This window comes from Mauremys reevesii, linkage group 24, assembly GCF_016161935.1.
Source record: "Mauremys reevesii isolate NIE-2019 linkage group 24, ASM1616193v1, whole genome shotgun sequence".
Classification (NCBI taxonomy): Eukaryota; Metazoa; Chordata; order Testudines; family Geoemydidae; genus Mauremys; species Mauremys reevesii.
The window spans coordinates 20,676,900-20,697,413 of record NC_052646.1 but is presented as its reverse complement, the minus strand read 5'-3'; the positions used below and the strand labels follow the sequence as shown (position 1 = coordinate 20,697,413).

The window sequence follows — 20,514 nt, the reverse complement described above, 5'->3', positions numbered from 1 at the left end:
CTCCCCGGCCCAATCGTGCTTCATGTGGGGACTGGGGACTTCTTTGTAAACACGCAGTGGCTGAGCCGGAGACCCCGGAGCTGCCCCATCCGGCCAGGCCCAGGGTATTCAGTGGGAGCTGCACGGGCCCATCTACCCCGGGGCCCCGCCTCCTCCTTGCCCCCGGATCGGCCCCACGGGCCCATGTACCTCGGGGCCCCGCCTCCTCCTCACCCCCGGATCGGCCCCACGGGCCCGTCTACCCCGGGGTCCCGCCTCTCCCTCGCCCCCGGATCGGCCCCACGGGCCCTGTGACGGGTCGTAGCTCCCGGGTGCCGTCTGGGAGCTGTTGGAACTGCTGTGCCCCCTTGATTATTCAGAGGGGCCAGCTCAGCCCTCTCCAGGCCCTGTTATCCCCCAACACGACAGCAGGTGGCGCCACCCACCCAACTGAGTTACCTGAGTGCTTTACCGAAGCCACCCAATCGCCAGCTCCCCCGCCTGGCGCCCCCGCTGGAGCATAAACCCGAACGGGCCCGTCTGGCACCGCACAGGGAGCTGGCGAGTGCAGGCTTCCCGCTCGGTGTGGGGAAGGGAGGTGTGACAGTTACTGGGCCCCCCCTTAATGGCTTACAAGCGGCCCGTAGGGGGAAGCAGAAGCCTCACGTACACAGTAACCAGAACTTTTGAACTGTCTTTTTGCTTCTGCCTCAAAGCAGAGAAATCTTGCTCCAAGCCAGTTTTTACTAACCAGATAACAGGAGCACGAGGTTTGACACCCACCAATGAGGTGTTAACACGGCTTGGTCTTGTCTGAAAGTGTATAAAAAGCTTGTGAAACTTGTTATGCAGCAGAGTTCCTTGTACCTGAGTACAAGGCTCGCCTTTTCCCTGCAGAATAAAGCAACGTTTCCTTATCCCTGTCAGGCTGTTATTGGCTCTCAGCTAGACGGACCCGATATTTCGGGAACAGAGACGAGGAGCCTGCGTTAGCCAAGCAGACACGTCACTCAGAACCCCTCTGGCTCAGTTAAACCACGTGGATTAACTACAAGGGAGCGAACTGAAGTGATTAGAAGTGACCGCAGACAGATCGCAGCAGATTACCCAGCAAACAAACCAACCACAACCTGGGGGGGATCCTGGTGCTTGTGTATTTCCTCAGTGAGCCATCAACAGCGTTTGGCCTGTTTCCTGTTGTACCCGAAAGGCTGCTCGGGGGTGTTCCCACCCTCACGACATGTCTCAGGAACATGCGTGTAGCCAAACTTCGTACCGCCCCGTACCATGCGCGTACACGCAACTTACCAGGAGAGTAATGTGCAACAGATTCAGACTTCTAGAATGATACCTTGCGAAGCAGACTTTGTACGAGCCGTAGAATTGTACGACAGTGGTGAATGTAGGGGTGTCGGGTGTCACAAGCCCATCTACCCTGGTATCCTGCCCCCTACCTGCCCCCTGGATCAGCCTCATGGGCCCATCTACCCCAGTATCCTGCCCCCTCCCTGCCCCCCGGATCAGCCCCCCCGTCACAGTCCGCGAGTGGCCAGTGCCAGCAGTGTGTGGGTGGGGGCGGCAGGTGCTGGCGGTGGCGTGGGGCATCCTGGGGAAGCGCTGCCCCTTCTCTTCAATGGTGATGAGGTTCTGGATGTAGGAGAACATGGTACAGGTCTGCGGCTTCACGCAGGTCTACAGCAACCATAGAGACCTTGGCGTCCCCTAGGGAGAGGGCTGGTACTGGGGAGAGAACCCAGGAGTCCTGGCTCCCAGCCCCTCCTGCTCTAACCACTAGACCCCACTCCCCCCCCAGTCTGGAGGTAGAACCCAGGAGTCCTAGCTCCCAGCAACCTGTCCTGTCTGCCCGCCCGCCCTTGCTCTAACCACTGGCCTCCACTCCCTGCAGTGCAGCGCCCCCTGCTGAGCCCTTGTAGGGATATTAAAGAAGGTTTATATTAGACATGGTTTATATAAAAAATGATTTATTGTTAATTGATACTTTATAAGTGAAGGTTTATATTAGAAGTAAATGTGATTCCCAACATTTCGCCTCTAACCTGCAAGCCACCAGCGGTGTCTGTGTGAAGCCTGCTCAAAGAAATACTTTGTATAAAACTTGTTAAACATTAATTAACTCTAAGTAAGCCAAACAGTAGCTGTTAGAGTGTATAAATAGAGACCCCCACCCTCTGTAAGTTTTCATCTCACTTTATCTTTGATTGTTAAAAGACAGGGAGTCTCACAGAAATTGGTAACACCCCAAAAGGTAAAGAGAGAGTGAAATAAATGTAATTAAGACAGAGAATGTATGTGGATGAGGGCCTAGTTTAGATAATGAATGAATGGTTAGGGAGTTACCAGCCTGAAGAATTCAGTGTGGCTGAAGAAGGTGTCAAGTGGGATCAACCAGATGACCCCGGAGGGCAAACTGGAAACCACCCCAGCACACCTCAAAAGCATTAAAAACAAACAGCTGGTAACATGGAGCCAGCCACCTGCTGATTGATTTAGCAACAGCAGAATGAAGCAACTCTCATGGCCTGACATAGGAATAAATTCCTATAAAACTGGACTCTGAAGACTGAGGCCTTTGAGTCTCTGGTTCTGCTGCCAGCCTCCAGGAGCATTAGGTGCATCGGACGCAGACGCGGCTCCATCCTCATGACCAAGATACCTGGCCAGTAACTTGGCATGAGCAACATCTAGGCTGGTAACTATAACACCTCTACAGAGTGTGTGTCTGTGTGTGTGTGTGTGTGTGTGTCTGTGTCTGTGTGTGTGTGTGTAATAAGTAGTGATAGAAATAAGTAGTAAAACAACGTTCTTTGCTTTACTATTATATTTACAATAAATGTGGCATCTTTGCCTTATCCCTCTTAATAAGACCCTGCTGGTTTTTAGTCTATTGGTATAACACCTGCCCCCGCCATCCGAGCCATGCCCCGGCCCAGCCCTGCTTAGCATGAGCTGCCGGGGGCGGCGCACCGAACAGCCCCCATCCGCCCCCAGAGCCTCAATCTCCAGCCCAGCCTGCCCAGGGAGCCAGGTGTTAAGAGAACGTGGGGTGCCAGGCAACCGCTCCTCATCCTTCTGAAAGAGCCAGAGGCCTGGCCGTGGGTGGCACCCTGCAGATGCCCCTTTCTTTGAGTGATTCTCCCCCCACGTCCCCTCCGCTGGGCCCCAGCAGGGGAGGGAACGGCTACAGGAGCAAAGCAGCCAACTTCTGGGTTGGAAACATCACACTGAGATGTTTCACCTGGCGCTGAGATGCAGCCACCTCTGGGGTGGGGCAGCCAGGGACCAACCGCACAGTGACAAAGTGTCGGTGGCAGGAGGGGAAGGGGGCCCGTTAGCCCATCGAGGTGGGGCCTGTGGACATAGGGCGGATTTATGACAGCAGAGCAGAAGGAGGAAGCTGCTGGGGCTTCCCCCGGGTGTCTGGCTGTTGTGACGTGCCCAGGACGGGGCCAGGTACAAGGTTATTGGGCTCCAAGGTCTGTTCATCGGCCCCGGGCCGGGTGGGCCCATCCCTCCTCTCACCACCGGATTGTGCAAGAAAAGCACAGAGTGGCGGGGCCGCCACGGCTGACGGCTGAGAGCCCCAGGCACCTGCCCTGCTGGGATTGTCCACTGTACAAGGCGGGCATGGGCAAGGGAGAGAACCCAGGAGTCCTGGCTCCCAGCCTCCCCTGCTCTAACCACTAGCCCCCACTCCCCTCTCAGAGCCGGGGCTAGAACCCAGGAGTCCTGGCTCCCAGCCCCCCCGGTCTAACCCACTAGCCCCCACTCCCCTCTCAGAGCCGGGGCTAGAACCCAGGAGTCCTGGCTCCCAGCCCGCCCCCTGCTTTTGGGCTCGGTTAACCCACCCCAGTACCCTGTATCAGGAGAGCCGATGCCAGGCGATAGGGCGGTGCCAGTTCCCACACCGTGGGTCTGCCATGGGGCATGGTGGCTTGGCCTGTGCTGGGGTGCAGAGGAGGGGGCTCCGCTGGGCCGGGGGGGGGGGGGTGGCTGTGATGGGGAATCCCGAAGCCCTGCTCTGTGGTCGCAAACTGTGTGTGAGCGACAGGGTAGGATGGCCAGACGGCCAAGGAGCGGCTGCTTCCTGTGAATGACCCCCCCACCTCTGCTGGCCCCCAGCTGCCCCCTCGCCCCCCTGTCCCTCCGGCTGGCGTCTGACTCTCAGCCAGGCTGGGACTGGCCAGAACCTGCTGTGTCGGCAGCAGGTGGGACATCATCCATCCGGGGGGCTGTTTACACAGGGACCCCTCGCCCGGCGCTGGGATGCAGCTGTCTCTGGGGTGGGGCGGGGGGGCTGTTTACACAGGGACCCCTCACCTGGTGCTGGGATGCAGCTGTCTCTGGGGTGGGGCGTGGGGGCTGTTTACACAGGGACCCCTCGCCCGGCGCTGGGATGCAGCTGTCTCTGGGGTGGGGTGGGGTGGGGGCTGTTTACATAGAGACCCCCCCTCACTTGGTGCTGGGATGCAGCTGGCTCTGGGGTGGGGCGCAGGGGCTGTTTACACAGGGACCCCCCCTCACTTGGTGCTGGGATGCAGCTGTCTCTGGGGTGGGGCACGGGGGCTGTTTACACAGGGACCCCTCGCCTGGCGCTGGGATGCAGCTGTCTCTGGGGTGGGGCGCAGGGGGCTGTTTACACAGGGACCCCTCACCCGGCGCTGGGATGCAGCTGTCTCTGGGGTGGGGCACGGGGGCTGTTTACACAGGAACCCCTCGCCTGGTGCTGGGATGCAGCTGTCTCTGGGGGTGGAGCAGCTGTTTAGCGAAGAAGCCAGTGGTCAGCGTAGGGGAGGGGGGGTCAGAATAGAATTGTCTTATTTGGAGTCCCACCTGGATGCCTGGGTCCATTTTCGGTTCTCTACATTTAAAGGGCCCTGCCTTTTTTCTCACCATACTAATGAACGGGGGCGGGGTTCAATTCCCTCCCCCCCCCCCCGCATACTGCTATGGGGTGGGGTGGGGGTGCGTCCCATCTGTGCCGGAGAGGGGCTGGCATATCCCCTCCCATGGGGGACCTGAAGGGGGGTGCGGGACAAGGGCAAGTCTTTAGGGTGCCCCCTAGTGGTGGATCTAAGCGGCACAGGGCCGGGGGCGAGGGCCGGGCCGGGGGCTACAGAACCAAGCGGAACCACCTGACACGTCCCAGGCCAGCAGCCTCGTGTCTTTGGGACCAGGATTCCTGTCACCCCCCCGCCCCCACCAGAAAGCGACCAGCTGGGCAATGCAAGGGTTTGTGAGTAAGAGACTTTATTAAAAAACGGGGGGGGGGGGAAGCGTAGGGCAGGGGGCCCACAGAGGGTTAATGGGGACTGAAAGCAGCAGCAGTAATTCAGGGAAATGGGGAGCGACCCCTCCCCCCGATCTCTGGGATCCCTCCCTTTAAATGTGGGGAATCTGAAGCATGTAATGTGGTGAAGGGGGCGGGGGGAGTGACTTCCTCATAGCTACTAAGAGCTGGGGATAGAACCCAGGCGTCCTGGCCCCCAGCCCCCCGCTCCAACCCACTAGACCCCACTCCCCTCCCAGAGCTGGGGATAGAACCCAGGCGTCCTGGCCCCCAGCCCCCCTCACAGCCCCAGGCAGGCTATTCCCAGCACCACCAGCAGGGGGCAGAGGCGTAGGCCGGGCGCCTGGGAGCTGTGGGCCCCGGGATTAGGGCGATTTTGGGCGGGGCGGACGGTGGATTTGGGGTAGCCGATTTTCTTGCCGGGCTCGGTGGGGCGGGGGCGGGTGCTGTGGGGCAGGGCCCCCTTGTAGCTGGGGTGGGGGTCGGGTAGCTCCGTGCTGTTGTAGCCGTTGCCGTCTGGCTCCAGATCATCTGGCTCCGTGCGGTCGTCGTAGCTGGTGACGTCTCGGTCCGGATAGTGCGGCTCCGTGTGGTCGTCTGGGTCGGGCGGCACCGTGGGCGCCGTGCCGTGGCTGCGCCCGGGGTGTTTGTGGTCTTTCCTGGCCGTGGCGGTGGTGAGGGGGTGGTCGCCGACGGAGATGGTGCGGTGGACGGAGACCTGTGCCAGGGCCCTCTGCCCGTTGCAGTAGCTGCCGGCGCAGCAGGCGCCGGCCTGGCTGAGCTGCAGGGGGCCGACGTGGCGGCTGGGGGGCACGGCGCAGGATGGGGCCTGGCAGCTCCACACGAAGACGGGCACCGCGAGGTTCCCTGGGGGCACAAGCGGGACGTGTGTGAGAGAGACGCCAACCTTCCCAGGGTGCCATGGGGCAGCCGTTGGGTACCATGGGAGAGACGCATCCCGCCAGGCTTCCCAGAATGCAATGGGGGCAGCCATTGAGAGGTCCATGGCAAAGGGGTGGTTGTCATGGCAACTTTCCCAGAGTGCGGTGGGGTGACCATTGGGTGTCATGAGGGTGTCATGGGGAGTGCAACGGGGCAGCCATTGGGTCCCATGGGAGAGAGGCATTGGGCCAACCTTCCCAGAATGCAATGGGGCTGGTATGGGGGCGCATTGGGGGCCAGAGGCAGCGCCCTGACCCAGGCAGTGCCCCAGCCAGCAGTGCCGTCCCGGTCACTGGCGGGGGGGTGCGCAATGCACCCCAAGGACAGCAGGGGGAGCCAGTGTTGCTGGGGTATAAAGCCCAGCGTCACCCCACGTCACCCCACCCACCTGCTGTGAGGGTGCCGTTGCCGTGGTAACAGCGGGCGTCGTCACCGTCGCACGTCACCCGCTCCAGAGTGTGGGGCTGGGGCCTGAGGCTCAGGCCGGCGTAGCACTGGGTGGGGCCGCTGGGGGCCGGAGCTGCAACGAGACACGGATCAGAACCGGCGTCCCCTAGAGGGGACAGGCTCCTGCCCCATTCCCGCCCCCCTGAGCCAGCCACTGCCCTGGGGCCAGGTGGGAGCCGGCGCCCCCTAGAGGGGACAGGCCCTTGCCCCATTCCCCGCCCCCCTGAGCCAGCCAGTCCTGCAATGGGGCCGGATGAGAGCCGGCGCCCCCTAGAGGGGACAGGCCCCTGCCCCATTCCCTGCCCCCCTGAGCCAGCCAGTTCCGCAATGGGGCCTGATGGGAGCCGGCGCCCCCTAGAGGGGACAGGGCCCTGCCCCATTCCCCGCCCCCCTGAGCCAGCCAGTCCCGCAATGGGGCCGGATGAGAGCCGGCGCCCCCTAGAGGGGACAGGGCCCTGCCCCATTCCCGCCCCCCTGAGCCAGCCAGTCCTGCCCTGGGGCTGGGTGGGAGCTGACTCCCCCTAGAGGGGACAGGCCCCTGCCCCATTCCCGCCCCCCTGAGCCAGCCAGTCCTGCAATGGGGCCGGATGAGAGCCGGCGCCCCCTAGAGGGGACAGGCCCCTGCCCCATTCCCCGCCCCCCTGAGCCAGCCAGTCCTGCCCTGGGGCTGGGTGGGAGCCGGCGCCCCCTAGAGGGGACAGGCCCTGTGTCTCATTCCCGTTACCTGTGCCCTGGCCGGGGCTCCCCAGCCCCAGCCCCTTGGCATTGCACTGGTCCGACTGGCAGTAGCGGACATCGGCCTGGATGTGGAGGAATCGGCTGGGCGCAGCGGGGGGTTCGGTCCCTCCCTTGGGGTGTCCAGCTCTGCACCCCCTTTGGATCAGAGTCACGGACATGCCCCCTGGGGAGAAAGAGCCACGCCAAAGGCAGGTGAAGACAGTAGCAGGGAGTTCCACAGGCCCTGGGGAGGGGCCCATCTCTGGGGAACTCCTGGGGCAGCCCCATGGACCCATCAAGCTGGTGTCCCGCCTCCTCCCTGCACCCTGGATCAGCCCCATGGGCCCATCTACCCTGGTATCCGGCCTCCCTGCTCGCTGGATCAGCCCCATGGGCCCATCTACCCTGGTATCTGGCCTTCCTGCTCCCTGGATCAGCCCCATGAGCCCATCTACCCCGGAATCCTGCCCCCTCCCTGTCCCCCTGGTTTCAGCCCCATGAGCCCATCAAGCCCGGTGTCCCGCCTCCTCCCTGCCCCCTGGATCAGGGGCTGGGCCCATCGAGCCCGGTATCTGGCCTCTCTGCACCGCGGGGGTGTTACCTGCGCTGAGGGTGACGGCAGCTTCCATGCAGGCGCTGTGGGCCGGGGCGCAGGACTCGGTGCCATTGTGGGTGATGATGCTGTGGAGGCGTTTACCCCCCCGGTCGCGGAGCAGGACGGAGCTGTGGCTGTGACAGCGCAGGGAGCCGGTCTCTGCGGGGAGACAGACATGGGGTGTGTGTGTGTGTGCGCTGCCCCCTGCTGGAGGAGCTGAGTCCTGCTCTGTGTGTGTGTGTGTGAGTGTGTGTGTGTGTGTGTGTGTGTGCTGCCCCCTGCTGGAGAAGCTGAGTCCTGCTGTCTGTGTATGTGAGTGTGTGTGTGTGTGTGTGTGTGTGTGCGCTGCCCCCTGCTGGAGGAGCTGATTCCTGCTGTCTGTGTATGTGTGTGTGAGTGTGTTTCTCTGTGGGCTGTGGTGGGTCTATGCACGTGATGGTTTGTGGGTCCCTGTGTGTGTTAGTGGTTGCGGGAGGCGAGCAGTCGTGTGTGTCTAGAATTCTGCGTGTGCACTCACAACAGAAGCGGTGCCTGAGCCAGTGAAACAACAATACCACAGGTTATGCCCCGTAGGGGCTACGCAGGGGGGAATCCTGGCTCCCAGCCCCCTTCTGCTGTATCCACTAGCCCCCCCTTCCCCTCCCAGAGCCAGGGAGAAAACCCAGGAGTCCTGGCTCCCAGCCCCCCAGCTCTAACCCACTAGACTCCACTCCCCTCCCAGAGCCAGGGAAAGAACCCAGGAGTCCTGGCTCCCAGACCCTCAGCTCTAACCCACTAGACCCCACTCCCCTCCCAGGGCCAGGGAGAGAACCCAGGAGTCCTGGCTCCCAGCCCACCCTGCTCTAACCACCAGACTCCTTCCCTCCCAGAGCCAGGGAGAGAACCCAGGAGTCCTGGCTCCCAGCCCCTCCCCGCCCAACCACCAGACCCCGCTGCCCTCCCAGGGTCAGGGAGAGAAACCAGGAATCCAGCTCCCAGGCCCCGCCCTCTAACCACCAGACCTCCTCCCCCCCCCCCACCCTCTGAGAACCCAGGAGTCCTGGCTCCCAGCCCCCCTGCTCTGGCCACCAGCCCCCACTCCCCTCCCAGGGAGCCCAGGATTGGTACCTGGGATCAGCAGAGCAGAAGCCAGGATTGCCAGCAGTGCCGCCGCCGGCGCCCCGTGTCCTGCCCCAGGGCGCCCCATGGCCCCAGAGAGCCCGGCTGCCGGAGAGACGCAACCCCCCTGGGATCTGCGCAGTGTGTCCGAGGGGGCGAGTCTCAGCCACTTACGGGACTGTGTGTGGGGGGAGCCTCTAATTTATACCCCCACCCCGCGCTGCTCAGCCGGATTGCACCACACAGCCGCTTCCGCAGCTCTGGTGCAATGACTCCATTGGGCAACGGGTACCACCACGGCCCCTGGCTAGAGACGGGGGGTACCCAGGCCCTGGAGGTGGGGGCAGCCGGGGTGCCCCGGAGACACCCCTCCCCATGCCCAATTTGCTCCCCGTTCTCCTCGCCATCCCAGTCCCCGTCCCTCATGCCCGGGGGAAGTCGGGGAGTCGGCTCGTGATCTGCCCGGGGGCTGCCCCCGGCTGGAGCCCTGCTCTGTGTGTGGGGGTCGGTGGGTGGGTTCGACGTCCCCCAGCGCCTCGGTGGGCAATGGGCCCAGGGCCGAACAATCCAGCACCGCGTGTGGGCGCTGGACGGGGAGAATCTGGGCCTGAGGGAAGGGGGACGCTGGGGGTGAGACCTACACAGGCATCTCCCCCTCACACACATGGACACACAAACACACTCAGTACCGCGTGCATGGGCAGCTCGCTGAGGCACACACCCAACACACATAGGTACAGCCAGCCTGGCCGGGGTGCACCGCACACACAATCACACCACAACGGCCCGGGGGGGCGACGCGCTAAACCCGGGAGCGCAGCGGCGAGCGACACAAACGCCCGAGCGGGTGTCAGAAAACGGCCCGTTTGTGTCCGGACCGAACCTGCCGTGCACGCAGCGCCGGGCCGGCTTCACCCGCCGAGGGGCCGTTTGGCTTCGGCTCGGGCTGGTCTCAGGGAAAACCAGGGACGGGCGAGCTCAGGGGAAACGCTGCACAGGCCAAAAACGCTCCCAGGCGAACTAACGGGGGTTTCTGCTGCTGGCTTTGAGAAAGGCCCAGGGCCGTGCGGGCGGCGGGTAACTGGGCACGAGCAAACGCTGGGCATGTGACTGCAGCCACACGTCACCGACCAGAGCGAGGGGCGTCGGCCGGACACACAGCAGGGGGCTGGGGAGCAGCGACGCCGGAAGCGATTCGGGGCGACGGGGGAGAATCACCCAAAGCTGGAGCCAGCCGGGCTAACGCCGTCCTGGGCTGGAGAAAAGAGGGGCTCCAGGCGGAGCAGGGAGGGGGGTTTCCCTCTGGCGCTGACCCGGGGGTGACGCTGCTGGGCCCTGGGTCCGGTTCTGGGGCGCCCAGTCAGCCGGGGAGGGGTCAGTCCGGCTAGAACTGGAGGGTTAGGGCCAATATTTGAAGTCAGGGTTCGGATTTACATTTAGGGTTACGGGTCACTTGAGGTTCAAGGAACCCGCGCAAGGTTAAGGTTACGAGACGCGCTCAGGGCAGGGTTAGAGCTTCTCCCGAGGGTTCGGGCTGAGGGTGGGAGTCAGGGAAGGGGCTACAGAAGACGTGGCTTTGACCTGCGTAAACCCTGCGAGGAGCCCTGCCCTGCGGGGAGAAGGGCGATCCCAGCGCCTCTCTCCCAGCCTCACACAAAGAACCTGCGGTCGCGCTAGGGAAGCCGGGGTGTCTCGTCTCACGAGGGGGGATGTGCCAACGGCGGGCAGAGTGTCCCGTTTCCATCTGTCCCGCTCTGTGCCCAGAGACCCCGCAGAGACAATTCGCAGCCCCCTCGCTCGGTGCAGTTACCAGCCAGCCGCCTGAGATCTTTCCCCACCAACACCGGCGACGCCGCGGCTTTGGTTACATCTTGTTGTCACTGCAGCAGCTCGGGAAGGGATTTCCTCCCTTTCCATGGCTTGTGGAAGCCGCGGATTATTATGCCAATGCCCACGATGCGAATGGTCCCCGTAATGCATCTTCATTCCCAGGCGCCCGCTCCCAGGGGTTGCTGGAGTCTGGGGGGATGTGAAACAGCCCAGAGACTCTCTCCACCTCTCCTGCAAAGCCTCCAGGTTCATGGTGGGTCCCCGGTACCCACAGCCCCCATGGGAGCAGCGCACACTACGGTGACGCAGCCAAAGGGCGACTCAGCAAGGCAGGCGCTAGCAAACTCAGGGAGTCGGTAGGTCAGATCCCAGGGGCAGCAAGTCTAGGGGGAAAAGCAATTGACGACCGTTGGCAGTTTTACAGAGACGTTATTAAGGGCACAGGAGCAAATTATCCCCCTGCGTAGGGAAGACAGGATGTCTGGCAAGAGAGCAGCCTGGCTTAGCCGGGAGATCTTCAGTGATCTGAAACTCGAAACAGTCCTGCAAAAAGTGGAGACTCGGTCAAATGACAAAGGATGAATATAAACAACGAACACCCGTCTGTAGGGACAAAATGAGAAAGGCCAAGGCAGAAAACGAGATCAAACTAGCCAGAGACATGAAGGGGAACAAGAAAACATCCTACAGCTACATCAGAAGCGAGAGGAAGCCCAAGGGCAGGGCAGGCCCATTGCTCAGTGCGGGGGAAAGGCCGTCACAGAAAACGTGGACATGGCAGAGGTGCCCAATGACGTCTTGGTGTCGGTTTCACCAAGGAGGTTGGTGGCGATGGACGTCTAACGTAGCGAATGGCAGTGAACATGGGGTAGGGTCAGAGTCTAAAATAGGGAAAGAACAAGTCAAAAATGAAGTAGGCAAGTTAAATGTCTCCAAACCACCCGGGCCTGTGACATACACCCTAGAACACTCAGGGAGCCGCCTGGGGAGGGATCTGAGCCATTAGCGATTGTCTCTGAAAAGTCCTGGAGGACGGGAGAGATTCCAGAGGCTGGAAAAGGGCAAATCTAGGGCTGGTCTACACTACGCCGGCTACTGTGAGGTGGGTGCAAAACTGGTGGGAAAAGCGTTCCCGGGTAGTCGTTATCAGTGACTCGCCGTCAGGCTGGAAGGACATAACGAGTGGGTCCCGCGGGGGTCGGTTCTGGGTCCGGTTCTGTTCAGTGTCTTTGTCAATGGTTTAGAGCACGGCAGAGAGAGCCCACTGGTAGAGCCTGCAGACAACACCCAGCTGGGAGGGGCTGCAAGGGCTTCGGAGGACAGGGTGAAAATCCAACGTGAGCTGGACAAACTGGAGAAATGGTCTGATGTAAACAGGGTGAAATTCCATCAGGACAAATGCCAAGAGGGACAATCAGCTGCACACACACAATGGGACATGGCTGCCTAGGAAGGAGCCTGCGGGAAGGGACCAGGGGGCTCAGAGTGGATCACAAGTGAAATGTGTGATGCTGTTGCACAAAGAGCGACCGTCAGGCCGGGCTGTGTCAGCAGGAGCGTTGTGAGCACGACACGAGACGTGATTCTCCCGCTCGGCTCCGCGCTGGTCAGGCCTCAGCTGGAGGGTTGTGTCCAGTTCTGGGCGCCACATTTAATTCCGCCAACTTGAATTGTTGTGATGATAGTTAACAAAATGGGCGTGAAACATTTTCCAGTGTTTACGATGGTTCCATACAGGCCCCTTTGCCCTCACGGTCTCGCCCCCCAGACAGTCAACCCCCCCCCCCCAATTTCAATCCCTGGGGAGACACTGCTCGGAGCGGCGCCCCGGGGAGGATTCGAAGCCCAGCCACAGAGCGAGCGATGCCAGGAGCTGCCGTGACCCCGTCTGTCCGTCCCTACACGGGGCTGGTCAGTTGAGCGGAGGAAGTGGGGACATGAGCCAGTGGCTGGGGGTTGAAGCTGGATAAATTCACCGTGGGAACAAGGCATCGGGGTTAACCAGGGAGGGGAATGAACCGCGGGGACGAGTCCCCGAGGGGCGCGGGGGATTCTCCGTCTGGGCAGGGCCGTGTCTCACACCTCTGCTCTGGCGCCCGCAGGGCAGGGCAGGGGAGATCTGACCAGATGTAACGGGGTGTGGCTTTCCTGAGGCAGGCTGGGCTGCAGGACACCTGGGTTCTCAGCCCAGCTCTGCTGCTGGCTGCCCGTGGGACTGGAAGCCCGTCACTGCCCCGCTGCAGGGCTCAGTTTTGCCATCTGTCAAATGGGCGGAATGATGCTTGTAGAGTCTGTGTCTGCACAGCGTCCGACGCCACGGGGCCCTGATCTCAGCTGGGGTCTGAGCAGCATCCAGTGTGATGGGCCTGGATCTCTGCCAGGGGGTCCCTGGGGTGTCTGACACATGGTCACCCCGCTTTTCGTCTACTGCTACCATAGCACGAAGAGGAAATACCACCACACCGAGCTCCTCAACGCGAGTGACACGAATGCACAGCGACACGCACAGGCTGAGCGTGAACCCACGCGCCCCCCCCGGCCAGGAACAGCCGCGCACCCCTCCCCCCCCGGCCCCTTGGGCTGTTGTTTATTGCTGGGCTGACGGAGGCTTGTTGCTTAACGGCACCTTTCCCAACGAGGGCTGATGCAAGCAGGGAGCCGGAATCGCCCCGTCCCTGGGGGTGTCTCAACCGCCCCTGTGTCTTGGCAAAGCCCTGGGGTCCCATGCGGCCACTTCTCGGCCTCGCGTGTGTCACTGTCAGGTTCAAAACCACCGACACAAATAAACACAGAGCCACCGAACAGCCCTGAACCAAGAGACCCTTCGCCTGGCCCTGGGATGCAGCCACTTCTGGGGTGGGGCACCACCGGGGCTGTTTATACGAAGCAGTCAAGGCAAGGTGGTGGGGAAGGTTTGGGCGGGGTGTTGGGGGAGGGGCTTTAGGGACATGGGGGAAGGTTGGAGCAGGATGAGAGTGTCAGGATGGTTGGGGGCAATGTGGGGTGAGGGTCACAGAGACTTGAGGGGGGCGAGAAATGGGCCCGGTGTTAGAGGAGGGCTGGTGGGGGAAGGGAAATCAGGGGGAGTGGTTGGTTTGGGGAACAGGGACTCAGAGGAGGGATGGGGCCCAGGCTGCCTCTGGGAGGAGTGGAGTCTAGTGGTTAGAGTCGGGGGCTGGGAGCCAGAACTCCTGGGTTCTCTCCAAGCTCTGGGGTCAAGGGAGAAGGGGTGGGTATGGGTGGACATAGAGCAGGGCTCCCCCCCAGCAGGGTGGGGGCAGGGGGACAGACACTCAGCAGAGAAACAGACACAGTCCCAAAGTCCCCCCACCCTCCGCCTGCGAGGCCCAGCAGGCCTACAACACTACACAGCTGCCTAAACCCACAACCACACACCCCACACCTCAGCCTCTGGCGCCACACGCACAGAGCCACCCCTCCCCCAATTCCCCAGGCAGAGCATCACACACACCATCACACCTGCCGTGGCAAAAATATACCCCAGCCACAGCCCCGGAAGCAAACACAACCCCCCCCCCCCCAGCTACACTCAAACCCCAGAGAAAAACACACACTGCCCCCCCCATCCGCCCACACTCCCAACCGCTGCCAACCCCTCACACTGTAACGCAGCCAAAGCACAACCACACTCCCAACACAACACCAACAAAGCCACACACACAATGCAACACAAACACAAACACGCACAATACACAAAACCACACACCCGAGGCTGCCAACACGAGGCACTCAAATACCCAGCGCCACCACACGCAAAGCAAGACAGCCACAGCATGCCCCAGGTGTGTGTGTGTGTGTGTGTGTGTGTGATTGCGAGGGGGGGGGGTGTCACACAAACACCCCCCCTCCCCCAGTGCTGGCACGTTCTCGCTTCCCCCACACCCGCTGCCAGCAGCAGCCCAGGGGAATCCAGGCACCCCCCAAATCACTCCATAGGGTCACCCCCACTCTGCTCCTGGAGCCAAATTCCCTCCCCCCACACACCAGGACCCACACAGGAAATTCAGGCAGCTCCCCCTGCTGGGCAGAGCGGGAATTACAATAAAATAAAGTTTATTAACGAAATAAACCATAAATAATCAAATAATCATAATAATTAATAATATTAATAAAAACTGGGTTGTGGCCTGTCAGCTGCCAGCAGATGGGTGAGGGGCTGGGGAGGGACCCCCCGGGGGGACCCCAGCAGAGGGGTTGAGTGGGACAGGCCTTAGCATAATGGGAAAATAAATTATAGACCTTCAAATCCACGGAGATATCCCAGGGGAACAGGGCAGTGGGGGGGGCCCACACAGCGTATGGGTGTTGGGTGGAGAGCAGAGTCAGTGGACTCCCAGCCCCACCCCCCGCTCTAACCACTAGGCCCCACTGCCTTCCCAGAGCCAGGGAGAGAACCCAGGAGTCCTGGCTCCCAGCCCCCCCCTGCTCTAACCACTAGCCCCCACTGCCCTCCCAGAGCCGGGAGAGAACCCAGGAGTCCTGGTTCCCAGCCGCCCGCTCTGAGTCGCCCGACGGGGAATTAGGAGCTGCTGGGCAGCAGGACGAGCGCAGCCAGGAGGGCGGCGCCGCAGAGCAGGGCTGGCTGGGCCACGAGCCGGTGGCCGGCCCGGCTCCTCCTGGACGGGGGGAGGGCGCCCGCCTGGTTCCAGCTGTTGCAGAAGTTGCCATGGCAGCAGCGGGCCTGGACCCCGGCCAGGCGCTTGTAGATGGAGGTGTAGGGGGCATCGCACCAGGCCGGGGTGGCGCAGCCCTTCAGCACCGTGCCCGGGCCCGTCAGCTCTGGGGAGGGGAGGGGAGGGGAGTGAGCTGGAGCCTGGAGCCGGCCCCCAGGCCCCCCCCAGCCCCCATAGCGAGGTGCCCCTGCCCTCCCCACGGCACAGCGCCCTGCCGAGCCCCGGCCCTCCCCTGCCGCGCCCCCAGCCCTGCACCCCTGCTGAGCCCCCCGCCCCTCCCCCCCCCGGCACAGCGCCCCCTGCCGAGCCCCCGGCCCTAAGCCCCTGCTGAGCCCCCAGCCTGGTGCCCACAGCCACGCCCCTGCTGAGCCCCTCTGCCCCTCCCGCTGAGCCCCCAGCCGTGCGCCCCTCCTGAGCCCCCTCCCTCCCCGCTGAGCCCCCAGCCCTGCACCCCTGCTGAGCCCCGGCCCCTCCCCTGCTGAGCCCCCGGCCCCTCCCCACGGAATGGTGGCACCTGCCCCTCCCCTGCAGCACGGTGCCCCCTGCTGGGTCTGCAGGTCTGCGGCTACTCACCGTGGCTCCCCACAGCCTCCATGCAGTGGGTCATGGGCCCCTGGCACTGCACCGAGGCGACGTTTTCTGGGGCGCAGCCATGGCTGGAGTTCCCTTCGCAGGCATAGCAGGTGACCCCGTTCAGGGGCAGGGGGGATTCCTCGTAATCTGGGGGGAAACAGGGTCAGAATGGATCACTGGGCAGCCCGAAAATCAGCTGGCGCCCCTCACTCCCGACCCGCAGCCCCCTGCCAGACCCCGTCTGGCTCCACCCAGCTCTGCCGGTGCCCCTCACTCCCGACCCGCAGCCCCTGCCAGCCCAGCCCTGCTCCCCGCCCCCAGCTCTGCCGGTGCCCCTCACTCCCGACCCGCAGCCCCTGCCAGCCCAGCCCTGCTCCCCGCCCCCAGCTCTGCCGGTGCCCCTCACTCCTGACCCACAGCCCCTGGGTTACCGTGGGCGTCGTTATTGCACAGGCTGGAGTTGCAGCATTGCAGTAGGTAGAAGCTGTGCTGGTTGTGGAAGCCCAGGGGCTCCTGGCACTGAGAGATCTGCCCGCAGCCTTTGATGCGCCGCTCGTCCTGGGGAAACTCTGGGGACAGAGACAGTAGGGGTGACGTGGGGCCTGTCCCCTCTAGGGGGCCCCGGCTCTGATCCGGCCCCAGGGTGGGGCCTGGCTGGCTCAGGGCGTCTCCAGCAAAGAGGCGGAGGCCTGTCGGACGCTGGGGCCTGGGCCCCCTATGTGGGGCAGGGAGGGGGTCTCGGGGCGGGTCCCTGCTCACCTTCGGGCATGGAGATGGCCGTGATGTCCACGCACTGCTCCCGGGGGTCCTGGCATCGGATCCGCATCAAGGAGGGTCTGGAGCAGGAGTGGTCGGAGGAGGAGCAGGAGAGGCAGTCCAGGCTGGAGGTGGAGGGGAAGGCGCTCAGGGCTGTGGGGGGAGAGAGGTGGGGTGAGCAGGGGACAATGGGACCCCCCAGGGCAGGGGGAACAGACTGGAGGGGAATGACCCCCGCTGGCTCTATGGACTGACCGTCTGGCGCCCCCTGGTTGCAGAGGTCGGTAGCGCACTGCTCCTCCGCCAGCGTCACGATCTGCCCGTGGGAGAGGAAGGAGATGGAATTGTTGGGTTTCCCCGCCACGTCGCAGCCCTTCTGGATCCGCGTGGAGACCTCGGAGCCTAGAGGGGGTGGGGGGTAGAGGAGACAGAGTCACTGGCAGGGCTGGGCCACAGGAGCCCAGAGCTGGGCTAGCAGGGGGGTGCGGGTCAGGAGTGAGGGGCGCTGGCAGAGCCGGGGGCTGCGGGTCGGGAGTGAGGGGCGCCGGCAGAGCTGGGCTGGCAGGGGCTGCGGGTCGGGAGTGAGGGGCACCGGCAGAGCTGGGGGGAGCTGGGGTCTGCGGGTCGGGAGTGAGGGGCTCCGGCAGAGCTGCCGGGGGCTGCGGGTCGGGAGTGAGGGGCACCGGCAGAGCTGGGCTGGCAGGGGCTGCGGGTCAGGAGTGAGGGGCACCGGCAGAGCTGGGGGGAGCCGGGGGCTGGGCTGGCAGGGGCTGCGGGTCGGGAGTGAGGGGCGCCGGCAGAGCTGGGGGGAGCTGGGGACTGCGGGTCGGGAGTGAGGGGCACCAGCAGAGCTGGGCTGGCAGGGGCTGCGGGGCGGGGGTGAGGGGCACCGGCAGAGCGGGGCGGGCAGGGGCTGCGGGTCGGGAGTGCGGGGCACCGGCAGAGCCGGGGGCTGCGGGTCGGGAGTGAGGGGCACCGGCAGAGCTGGGGGCTGCGGGTCGGGAGTGAGGGGCACCGGCAGAGCTGGGGGCTGCGGGTCGGGAGTGAGGGGCACCGGCAGAGCCGGGGGGAGCTGGGGGCTGCGGGTCGGGAGTGAGGGGCCCCGGCAGAGCTGGGCTGGCCGGGGCTGCGGGTCGGGAGTGAGGGGCACCGGCAGAGCTGGGCTGGCAGGGGCTGCGGGTCAGGAGTGAGGGGCGCCGGCAGAGCCGGGGGCTGCGGGTTGGGAGTGAGGGGCACCGGCAGAGCTGGGGGGAGCCGGGGGCTGCGGGTCGGGAGTGAGGGGCGCCGGCAGAGCTGGGGGGAGCCGGGGGCTGGGCTGGCTGGTCACTGGGGGGCACTCACGGGCGATCATGGTGAGGACAGTCGTGCGACACCGGCCCTGCTGCTCCCCACAGTCCTCCGTCTCCTGGCAGCTCCGGGCCCCATCACAAGAGTAACATCGCAGGGCCGCCGCTGGGGAGAGACGTGGAGGAATTGGAACAGAACCCACGAGTCCCAGCCCCCCCCAGGGCCGGGGAGAGAACCCTGGAGTCCTGGCTCCCAGCCCCATCCTGCTCTGACCACCAGCCCCCACTCCCCCCGCAAGCTGGGGAGAGAACCCAGGAGTCCTGGCTCCCCCCACCCCGCTCTGATCACATCCAGTTCCCGGCTGAGGTGAATCAGAGCGAAGGGAAGTGAGCGCTGGGCTCACGTGTCGCCCCCCACCCCCCCAGGGGGCTCTGAAGCGGTGGCGAGGAGCTGCTCCCCCAGGGGACTCCCGGCCCGACCCCTGCCAGAGCCCCAACCTGGCCCGGGACGTGTCCGACTCCTGCCCGCCCCCCCGCTGCGTCCCCCCCCTTCCAGGATCTGACTCAAGACTTAGAGCCGGGAGAAAACCACCGAGCGGCTGCCCCCGTCCGCACCCACATCCTGCGTGCACCTCCCAGAGCAGGGGAGAGAACCCAGGAGTCCGAGCACCCAACCCCCCCTGCTGTAACCACCAGGCCCCACTCCCCTCCCAGAGCCGGGGAGGGAACCCAGGAGTCCTGGCTCCCAGCCCCCTGCTCTAACCACCAGCCCCCGCTCCCCTCCCAGAGCCGGGGAGGGAACCCCGGAGTCCGGGCTCCCAGCCCCCTGCTCTAACCACCAGCCCCCGCTCCCCTCCCAGAGCCGGGGAGGGAACCCAGGAGTCCGGGCTCCCAGCCCCCCTGCTCTAACCACTAACCCCCGCTCCCCTCCCAGGGCCGGGGAGGGAACCCAGGAGTCCGGGCTCCCAGCCCCCCTGCTCTAACCACTAACCCCCGCTCCCCTCCCAGGGCCGGGGAGGGAACCCCGGAGTCCGGGCTCCAGCCCCCCCACCTTGGCTCAGCAGCGCGCCCAGCAGGACGCAGCCCCACACGGACTCCATCGCCTCGGGGCTCGAACCTGCGGTCGCGGCGCGGTGACTCCGTCCTGCCTCTGGCCGCTCTGCGCTGCCGGCCCGCGCCGGGGCCTTATGACCCCCGCCCCCAGCCTGGGACACACCCCTCCCCCCACCCCCCCGGGGCGGGGCGGGGCTGGGCTGGGCTGCGGGGCCCAGGAGATGGGGCGGGGGCTCTTGGGGGGGTGGGTATCTGGGGGATAAAGAGCAGGGGCTGGGGTCCCACGGGGCTGGGGGTTACCTGGGGGGGCTCTCCGGAGAGGTGGGTTAGAGGGGGGGTATCTGGGGGATAAACAGCAGGGGGGGCTGGGGGTCCCCACGGGGGCTGGGGGTTACCTGGGGGCTCTTCAGAGAGGTGGGTTGGGGGTATCTGGGGATAAACAGCAGGGGCTGGGGTCCCCACGGGGCTGGGGGTTACCTGGGGCTATCTGGAGAGGTGGGTTAGAGCAGTGGCATGTCATGGGTCGGGGGTGGATAAACAGCAGGGGGGCTGGGGGGTTGTTCCCTTGGGTGGGCAGTGGGGGAAACAGCTCGGGGGGCTGCCTGGGGGGTCCCTATCCACAGGGGCGTGGGGGAGGGGAGCTCCTGGAGGGAAGCAGGATATAGGGTTATGGGGGGGAGGCGGGTGACCCTGCGTCATGTCACCCCTCATGGCCAATGCCAGGGGAGGATAACAGCTCTACTACTGCTGCGCTGCGGAGCCAAAGGTCCCAGGCTCTCTAGCCATGCTCCCCCCATGGGGCCAGAGCACAGCGGAAGGAGGATCCCCCCCTCCCAGAACACAGCCCTGGCCCAGCTGGGGCACCCCATGGACCTTTATGGGGTGCAGAATCCTGGCGTGATGGGCCCCCTGTTACAGCACCAGAATATGAGTGGTTTGAATGAGGGGACTGGGACCCAGGACACCTGGGTTCTCTCCCCATCGGCAAGGGAAGTGGGGTCTAGTGGTTGGGGTGGGGAGGGGAGCCAGGACTCCTGGGTTCTCTCCCTAGCTCTGGGAGGGGAGTGGGGGCTGGTGGTTAGAGCAGGGGGGGCTGGGAGCCAGGACTCCTGGGTTCTCTCCCTAGCTATGGGAGGGGAGTGGGGGCTGGTGGTTAGAGCAGGGGGCGGGGTGCCCGGACTCCTGGGTTCTCTCCCTAGCTCTGGGCGGGGAGGGGGGGCTGGTGGTTAGAGCAGG

General features: G+C 64.2%; 3 protein-coding genes across 10 annotated transcripts in view; 1 reads left to right on the top strand and 2 right to left on the bottom strand.

Moving 5' to 3' along the window:
* LOC120390672 (ly6/PLAUR domain-containing protein 5-like) overlaps positions 1-1,851 on the top strand; it is a 12,207-nt gene extending 10,356 nt beyond the window's left edge. For 7 of the 8 annotated variants that reach the window (XM_039513447.1, XM_039513451.1, XM_039513449.1 and 4 more), the window contains one exon: positions 1-896. This exon is cut by the window's left edge and continues 629 nt beyond it. Coding sequence is in view for 1 of the 8 variants with exons in the window: in XM_039513454.1 (XP_039369388.1) it covers positions 907-1,013 (107 nt within the window). In the remaining 7 variants the exon portion in view is untranslated. The other variant, XM_039513454.1, reaches the window with a different exon arrangement.
* Positions 1,852-5,567: 3,716 nt separating this feature from the next.
* Positions 5,568-9,254, bottom strand: LOC120390356 (ly6/PLAUR domain-containing protein 5-like). Its single transcript, XM_039512958.1, has 5 exons — positions 9,096-9,254; positions 7,995-8,147; positions 7,401-7,577; positions 6,618-6,749; positions 5,568-6,154 (listed from the first exon to the last, which is right to left on the bottom strand). The coding sequence occupies exons 1-5, from the start codon at positions 9,172-9,174 to the stop codon at positions 5,568-5,570; spliced, it is 1,128 nt and encodes a 375-aa protein (XP_039368892.1). The 5' UTR covers positions 9,175-9,254.
* Positions 9,255-15,363: 6,109 nt separating this feature from the next.
* LOC120390394 (urokinase plasminogen activator surface receptor-like) lies at positions 15,364-19,383 on the bottom strand. The gene is made up of 7 exons (XM_039513035.1): positions 19,277-19,383; positions 18,281-18,391; positions 17,195-17,341; positions 16,943-17,092; positions 16,615-16,752; positions 16,184-16,330; positions 15,364-15,716 (listed from the first exon to the last, which is right to left on the bottom strand). Exons 1-7 carry the CDS (start codon positions 19,323-19,325, stop codon positions 15,457-15,459), a joined length of 1,002 nt encoding a protein of 333 aa, XP_039368969.1. The 5' UTR covers positions 19,326-19,383; the 3' UTR covers positions 15,364-15,456.
* Between the last annotated feature and the right edge of the window lie 1,131 nt (positions 19,384-20,514).

What these genes read in the sequence shown, in the direction of transcription:
- LOC120390356 (XM_039512958.1), bottom strand. Translation starts at nt 9,174, where the DNA reads ATGGGGCGCCCTGGGGCAGGACACGGGGCGCCGGCGGCGGCACTGCTG. An exon ending in TGCCGTCACCCTCAGCGCAG is followed by an intron (nt 7,578 to 7,994) that starts GTAACACCCCCG and finishes CTTTCTCCCCAG; the next exon opens with GGGGCATGTCCGTGACTCTG. An exon ending in CAACGGCACCCTCACAGCAG is followed by an intron (nt 6,155 to 6,617) that starts GTGGGTGGGGTG and finishes TTGTGCCCCCAG; the next exon opens with GGAACCTCGCGGTGCCCGTC.
- LOC120390394 (XM_039513035.1), bottom strand. Translation starts at nt 19,325, where the DNA reads ATGGAGTCCGTGTGGGGCTGCGTCCTGCTGGGCGCGCTGCTGAGCCAA. An exon ending in TGTCCTCACCATGATCGCCC is followed by an intron (nt 17,342 to 18,280) that starts GTGAGTGCCCCC and finishes CACCCCCTCTAG; the next exon opens with GCTCCGAGGTCTCCACGCGG. An exon ending in CAACCAGGGGGCGCCAGACG is followed by an intron (nt 17,093 to 17,194) that starts GTCAGTCCATAG and finishes CTCCCCCCACAG; the next exon opens with CCCTGAGCGCCTTCCCCTCC.